Source organism: Megalops cyprinoides, chromosome 1 (genome assembly GCF_013368585.1).
Source record: "Megalops cyprinoides isolate fMegCyp1 chromosome 1, fMegCyp1.pri, whole genome shotgun sequence".
NCBI classification, from domain to species: domain Eukaryota; kingdom Metazoa; phylum Chordata; class Actinopteri; order Elopiformes; family Megalopidae; genus Megalops; species Megalops cyprinoides.
In genome coordinates, this window is record NC_050583.1 from 2,504,146 (window position 1) to 2,512,607 (window position 8,462).

General features: G+C 43.1%; 1 protein-coding gene across 1 annotated transcript in view; it reads left to right on the forward strand.

The window, feature by feature from the left end:
- LOC118781154 (NACHT, LRR and PYD domains-containing protein 3-like) overlaps positions 1-8,462 on the forward strand; it is a 30,296-nt gene that overhangs the window by 8,400 nt on the left and 13,434 nt on the right. The window contains exons 3-6 of the mRNA XM_036534065.1: positions 809-869; positions 1,187-2,981; positions 3,881-4,054; positions 7,778-7,951. Coding sequence (XP_036389958.1) covers positions 809-869; positions 1,187-2,981; positions 3,881-4,054; positions 7,778-7,951 — 2,204 coding nt within the window. The remainder of the gene's footprint in view (positions 1-808; positions 870-1,186; positions 2,982-3,880; positions 4,055-7,777; positions 7,952-8,462) is intronic.

Genomic DNA, 8,462 nt, shown 5'->3' on the forward strand with positions numbered 1-8,462 from the left:
AGTGTGAACTGTGGCCTCAATCTCAATTTTGTGATACGTAGGCCAAACGTTACCAACACTGAAAGCAAATACATGAGTCGCCATATATAGCTTTGTTCAATCCAGTGAAAAGGCTTTTAAAATTGTCTAGTGGATGACAGTCTCTACCAGTGGACCGTTTCAATCATTTTACTGCCCACCGCTGTAGGACACAAATACCCAAATACACAATTGATCTCAGAACAGGGCAAGCAGTTTCAAGAACGCTTGCCTTTCCTATGTTTCTGATGTTAGCTGTAAAACATCAACTGTGGAGAGTTCAGTGGACACGTCGCTAAAAGTAGCATGCTAGTTGGCTAGTTATCCCACAGCATCAGGGGACGGTCGCAATACGCAAGTGCAAGTGTGTTTTTCCAAACTTTTAATGCAAAACTGATCTCAGGACAGGGCAAGCGATTTAAAAACCGCTTGCTTTCGCCTACTTTTTTCAACGGGACACATGACGTCAGCTGAACAGACCGGCCGTTGAGTTTAACGAGCTGTAGGCAAGCACAGCTTATTCTCTGCAGAAAAGCACAGCGAAAGAGGGCAAAAACGCCACAAGAGGGCAGTGAGTGGGCGGTGGGAGAAATGAATTAAAATAGACAATAGTAGATTGTGTATTGTACGTATATTGCGTAGAAAATTATCACTCCTAAGAGATATACCTTTTAACATTTATTTTCGCGTAGGAAAGAAAAAGTTAGGTAAGCAGTGCTTGCCGTGCTTGTCCTGACGGCACGCCACTGTCGTAAGCTCTGGTTTAACTGGTGTCTTTATTTCTCTGCAGCCCATGATTATAGATTCCTCACTCCTGTGTTCCAATGATCAGGAGCTGGAAGCAGAAAATAGTAAGATGTTTTTCACTATATTTTTCTTGCAAATTGAAAAGGGTCATCTGAATAGAGTCATCTCACCAGTTTACCTCACCCACACCATCACTATCTACAGACACACCACTGCTGTTTAATACCACAGCCTACAGACGCACCGCTGCTGTTTAATACCACAGCCTACAGACACACCACTGCTGTTTAATACCACAGCCTACAGACGCACCGCTGCTGTTTAATACCACAGCCTACAGACACACCACTGCTGTTTAAGACATTAATACTCTCACACCCTTCGGCAACAATCTGTTCTGAAAATGCCTCCATTTTTACAGATAAATGTGGACAGAGAGTCCAAGAGAAACTGAAATCCAGTCTGAAGAAGAGGTTTGAGCAGATATTTGAAGGGGTTGCTACATCAGGAAAACACACCCTCTTCAACAATATTTACACAGAGCTCTACATCATAGAGGGGGACAGTGAGGGGGTCAATAATGAACATGAGGTGTGGCAGATTGAGACAGCATCCAGGACACAGACCACACAAGACACTGCAATCAACTGCAATGACATCTTTAAACCCTTACCTGGACAAGAGAAACCCATCAGAACTGTGCTGACGAAGGGGATCGCTGGCATTGGAAAAACAGTCTCTGTGCAGAAGTTCATTCTCGACTGGTCAGAAGGAAAAGCCAATCAGGATATTCGTTTCATGTTTGTTCTTCCTTTTCGGGAGCTGAACTTGATTAATGATGAACAATACAGTCTGCTTGGGCTTCTGCATGTCTTCCACCCTGAAATGAGAGGGATTGAAAACGTTGAGTCTGAAGTTGACAAAGTTTTGTTCATCTTTGATGGTCTGGATGAAAGCAGACTTCCTTTCAATTTCCAGCAGAACGAGATGCTATCTGATTTAACAAAGGCATCCTCAGTGGACGTGCTGCTGACAAACCTCATCAAGGGGAATCTGCTTCCCTCTGCTCTCCTCTGGATCACCTCCCGGCCAACAGCAGCCAATCAGATCCCTCCCAAATACGTCCACCGGCTGACAGAGATACAAGGGTTCAATGACTCACAGAAGGAGGAGTACTTCAGGAAGAGATTGAATGATGAGAAACAGGCCAGCAGAATCATCTCTCACATGAAATCATGCAGGAGTCTCTACATCATGTGTCACATACCAGTCTTCTGTTGGATTTCTGCTACTGTTCTGGAGAGACTGTTGGGTGAAGCTGACTGTGGAGAAATCCCTAAAACTCTGACTGGAATGTACACACACTTCCTGCTCATTCAGTCCAACATCAAGAATCAGAAATATCAGGGAAGAAATGAGACAGATCCACAAAAGCTTCTGGGGCTGGATAAAGACATTATTCTGAAACTGGGGCAGCTGGCTTTTCAACACCTGGAAGATGGCACTCTCATGTTCTATGAAGAGGACCTGAGAAAGTGTGGCATTGATGTCACTGAAGCGTCAGTGTACTCTGGGGTGTGCACAGAAATCTTTAAAGAGGAGTCTGTGCTGTATCAGAAGAAAGTGTACTGCTTTGTGCATCTGAGCATCCAGGAGTATCTGGCTGCTTTATATGTCTTTGTCTCATACGTAAGCCAGAATGTAAAGGGATTGAAGTCCATTTTTGGTCAAAAATCTGAAGTCACTGAACTGTCACTGTATGACTTGCATCAGAGAGCTGTTCAGAAGGCCTTGGAGAGTAAGAATGGACACCTGGACCTTTTCCTGCGATTCCTTTTTGGCCTCTCACTGGATTCCAGTCAGAACCTTCTTAAAGGCCTTCTGACAAAGAGAGGAAGCAACTCAGAGAGCATCAAGAAAACAGTCCAGTACATAAAGAGTTTGGAGAAGAAGGATTCCTCCCCAGACAGGTGCATCAATCTGCTCCACTGTCTGGCTGAACTGAACGATCATTCACTTATGAAGGAGGTCCAAAAGTACCTGAGTTCAGGAAGTCTTTCTGGTGAATGGATCTCACCTGTGCACTGCTCTGCCCTGGCCTATATGCTCCTGATGTCAGAGGAGGTGCTGGATGAGCTTGACCTAGGTAAATACAGGACCTCAGACGAAGGGCGTAGGAGACTGGTTCCAGCTGTGAGGTGCTGCAGAAAGGCTCTGTGAGTATTAACATGAGTATCTCCATTCTAATACACCATGGTTATCCTGAAAACATGCATGTTAGAATATGATAGTGTATATTTAGCTGTACCATAATTTGCAGCAAACTTTAAAGGCAAGAGTTTAAGTTACGAGCAGCAGCATTTCAAGGTTCAAGGTGTTGTTTTTTTCCCCATTTTTAAAATTGTGAAAAGGGAACTAACAGATATAACATGTTAATAAAAAAATGTATTATATATATTTATAAAGATTCTGATTTTGATTTTCTCCTGAAATATTTTTTTTTTCAGATTAATATCTGAAATGAGTCAAATCACTGGAGAAATTTGTATTTCTTTGGCCAAAAAATCTTTCCTTTGGTGAATAAGAGAGTTCATCAGAAAACCAGGGGAAATATTTTAAATAAAATTCTGAATTTTACTACTTTTGTTGCATAAATATCTGAAAGTAGTTCAGTCACGGTAGGAATTTGTCTTTGTCAGTTAGTCCAAAGAAGTTTTCTTTTGATCAATAAACTCTGAGAGTTCAGCAGAAAATCAGGGGACTGTCTGTCCCTCTTTTTGACAGGAGCCTGGTTGATTTCCTCTCCTCCTTTTGAATAGGAGCATACTTATTCAAGACAGATACCCACTTATACCCACTATCTGGGTATAAGATTAATTTTATTGAAGTTAAAAGAATCAGAATCAGAACAAAATGAACTAAAATAAAAACAAATAAAATGTTGGTAATATACTTTGATTAAAAAGATTAAATCTGTTAAAACCTTTTTCAGATTTTTTTCCTACAAATAAGGAGGATCGGGTGATTACTTTTCTCTCAGACACATTTTTATGTTGAAATATTTTTGTTATAGTGAGTCTTTGGTCATAAAGGCTGTTTTATTTTGTTTTTTCAGGCTTGGTAACAGTAATCTAACAGAGAAGTCCTTTGAAATTGTGGCCTCAGCTCTCCAGTCAGCCAGCTCACCCCTGAGAGAGCTGGACCTCAGCAAGAATAACCTGCGAAAATCAGGAGGGAAGCTGCTGAGTGCTGCACTGATGAGTCCAAACTGTAAACTGCAGACTCTGAGGTGAGTGCTGTTTGATAATTCTGATTTATCAGCATTTTGTTATTGAAGTCATTCAGTGAGTAATGCCTGAAAGACTTCATGAAAATAAGAAATATGGATCCTTCTTAAACAGTTTTGACTTCAAGAATGGAAACGTGTGGTCATATTGAATAATAGAGAAATAAATGTTTATACGCTGAGGCTGAGTAACCCCTGACTGGCCTTCACTCTCTCATGAGTGAGTTCAGCCAAACGTGAGAAAAGCCCCAGGGCAAAATTTACTAAAGGATTCTGTGTGCTTTGTTGGCAGTAAAGGCTACAGAAACACACATGAGCTTTACTAACCAGCCGTAATGTATGAAATATACAATTATTAACTGTCACTTGGCAGTGGTAGTATGTGCCTTTGCTATTGATATATATGCAGTTCCTCATATGCACATTGGGAGGAAGGTAGAAAGGTGTTACAACAGGCAGAGGATTTAGAATGAAACACGTCTTTATTCTGTGGAAAGAATAGCATGTTGGCCTGCTTTTGGCCTTCATGGCTGCTTCAGTGGGAGACTGGCTACAGATTTCTGGTAGAAAGCTGGTGGTATTGTGCTCCACTCCTCTAAAAGCATTTGTAAGCTCCACCACAGAAGAGGGCTGTCTTGGCCTTGCCCTAATTCTGTGTTCCAGGTCATCTGAAAGATACTTTATTAGGTTGAGGTCAGTGCTCTGTGCTGGTTACTAAAATGTTCTGATGTTATTCTTTTCAAACCGTGTATAGTCAGACTCATAGTCACACCTATTTTCATGCAAATACATGGCGTGTCCCATGACTGTTGGGACTGTATAGATATATACAATATATAGTATAGCAATGTACAAATAGACAGACACAGACTGACTGTCAGTCATCATTAGTAAACTATGAAATTTGCATTCATGGTGTGCAAATTGGAACAAACAAAATACCCCCAAGCAGGAAAAGTTTTAAATGATGCCTGGTGATACATTTTTTTATGTAGTGTATATTTCTCTGAATAACTATATTTCACATGCAAGAAATGAACCCCTGTGTCTCATAGTATGTGTTTTTATTTTAATGGTTCATTCTGGAGAGCTGTATTACTAAACCATTTGTAAGATATAATTCATAAAGGTAGATCGTGACCAGTTTATACATTACTCATTAGTAGATTACAGATAACTCATTGACATTAAAAATTGTACTTGTATGTGCAGTAAAGACTGCTACAGTCTGTTATAAAGATGCTGGGTTATATTCCGGGCGAGTTCCGCTGACGTCAACGAGTTCGCGGACGCTGTAGTTAGCTTTGTTAGCATGCTGGCTGAGGAAGCAGCACATACTGTCACCACAAGGACTTTCTCCAATCAAAAACCGTGGGTGGATAAATTCATCCAATCTGCACGCACGGCTGCGTATAACGCGGGGCTCAAGTCGGGGGATATGAGCGAGTACAAAGCGGCGTGCTATGCTCTCCGACGTGCAGTGAAAGCCGCTAAGCTCCGGTACAGAGACCGGGTGTAGTCTTATTTCCAGCTGAATGACTCCTGACGCATGTGGCAGGGTCTGAGGACTATCAGCGACTTCAGGAGCAAATCCATCGCCACGGGGATTACCGACTCTTCTCTGGATGATGAAGTGAACTCTTTCTATGCGCGATTCGAGCTAACCGCGCTAGCACCAGCCAGCCGATTAGAGCTACAATGGGGAGCAGTTCTGCCAGGGATGAGTTCGTGATCACCGTCTCGGAGGTCGAGGTTCAGAGGGCTCTGAAGGGCGTCAGCATCAGGAAGGCGGCTAGCCCAGATGGCATCTCTGGCTGTGTGCTGAGATCCTGCTCTGATCAGCTGTCTGGGGTGTTTACCTCTATCTTCAACAAGTCGTTAGCTCAGTCTGTGGTCCCCACCTGCTTTAAAAAAAACAGTTATTGTCCCTGTGCTGAAGAACAATGAGCCCTCATGCCTGAATGACTATCGTCCAGTAGCCCTCACATCTCTGGTAATGAAGGTTTTTGAGGGGCTTATTAAGAACATCATCTGCTCCTCCATCCCCAACACCACTGACCCACTCCAATTCGCTTACCGTCTCAACAGGTCTTCTGAGGACGCCATCTCTCACGTCCTGCACACCCTCACACACATAGATAAAGGAAAAGGGAACTATGTGAGGCTGCTGTTTATTGATTACAGCTCAGCCTTCAACACCATAGTCCCACACCTGCTAGCCTCCAAGCTCAAAGACCTGGGACTGAATGTCCCCCTCTGTGACTGGGTTGTGAACTTTCTCGCAGGCAGACCTCAGTTAGTGAGAATGGGCCAGACCACCTCCAACACCATCACCCTGAGTACAGGAGCCCCACAGAGCTGTGTCCTGAGCCCCCGACTCTACTCTCTCTACACACATGACATCACTTCTATCATCAAGTTTGCTGACGTGGAGAAGCTGGTAACCTGGTGTCAGGTGAACTGTCTCTATCTGAACGTCAGCAAAACCAAAGAGCTGGTTGTGGACTTCAGAAGGGGTCAGCGGCAATCTCTCACACCACTCTTGATTGGCGGGACCCAAGTGGAGAGAGTGAGTAGCTTCAGGTATCTTGAGGTTCATATCACCGAGGACCTGACCTGGACTAACCACATCCAAGCTCAGGTGAAAAAGGCCAGACAAAGGATGTACCACCTGAGACTGCTGAGGAAATTCAGGGTCCCTCCAGTGATTCTAAAAACTTTCTATACCAGGGCTATAGAAAGCTTACTGACCCAGGGCATCTCAGTGTGGTATGCAAACTGTTCTGCACAGGACCGCAAAGCCCTGCAGAGAGTGGTGCGCTTAGCTGAGCGCATTTCCGGAGCGGCCCTCCTCTCCCTGCAGGACATCTACACCAGGCGATGCAGTACCAGAGCCGTCAGAATTATTATGGACTCCACCCATCCCAGTAACCATCTGTTTAGCTTGCTAAAATCCGGCAAGCGCTTCTAAAATCTGATGGCCAAAACCGAGAGGCTCAGGAAGAGCTTCTTCCCCCAGGCCATCAGACTCCTCAACACAGACATGCCGTCACACTATTTCTATCTAATTTGTTTTATCTCTGCTATTTGCACAGTTGAAGGAGTTGGACCAATTGCACATTTCACTGCAGGTTGTATACTGTTTATAACTGCGCATGTGACAAATAAAGTTCTTGAAGTTCTTCTTGAAGTTCTACTGTAGAAAAGTGAGAAAAGATTGTTACCTTTAATAAATAAATTAAGTAAGCTCTAATAAATGTATCTATAGCTTAATTTGAACAAAACCATTATAAATAAAGGAAGGGCTGAGAAACACCTACCAGCACAGAATCCCCATCACTGCACTGGGTGTTGGGTTTGTACCTGAATCAGATGGAAGACTGCCCCCTACTGGCCATCCAACACCTCCAACAGAGGGCTTCTTTTCTGAGATCATCTCCCACACAGATACTAACCAGGCCTGGCTGTTTTTCAGGGGAGGGCTACAGGGTGCTATGGCTGCTGAAATGAAATCATCATATCACTGCCATGTGCACTGGGTGACTGGTGTCCTCAGTAACATGCTGCCTTTCATACATCATTCAGTTTCCAGATTAGGCTCATTCTCAAGTCATAAGCAACAGACTGTTACCTGTTAAATGCTCTGCTACGGCGTGAATATTTATCAAAGGACTTGGTCTAAAAGATATTTTCCATTGTACGATGTTTATTTTCTCTCGTCTACAGACTCAGTGGGTGTTATCTAAATGAGAAGTCCTGTGAAACTGTGATCTCAGCTCTACAGTCAGCCACCTCATCCCTGAGAGAGCTGGATCTCAGCAAGAATGACCTGGGAGAGTCAGGAATGAAGCAGCTCTGTGCTTTACTGATGAGTCCAAACTGTAAACTACAGAGTTTGAGGTGAGTGGGGCTGTTTAATAATCCTGACCTATGACACATTTTATTGCTTGAAAGATAGGTATATATTAAATATGGCTTTTATTATGTATTTAGGTCATACTGAGTGACAGAAAAATGTCTGTGTGCTGAGGCTGAGTAACCCCTGACTGGCCATAACTCTCTCATGAGTGTGTTCAACTAACTGTGAAAAAAGACCCAGGGCCAAATTTACTAAAGGATTCTGTGTGCTTTGTTGGCAGTTAAGGCCACAGAAACACACATGAGATTTACCCCTGACAGCAGTGGCATCCTGTGCCTTTCCCATTGATAGGTATGCAGTTCTTCCTGTGCAATTCTTCATAAGCGCATGTGTAATTAAGAGGAAAGTGTTAAAACAGGCAGGAGATTCAGCAGAGTAATGAATCTAGTCAGTGAATCTTCACATAAATTTGCGTAGTAGATCTTACATTTTGTTCAGCTTTACACTACAGTACATAAACTGTAAACTTACAAATTATTTCAAATTATAAAG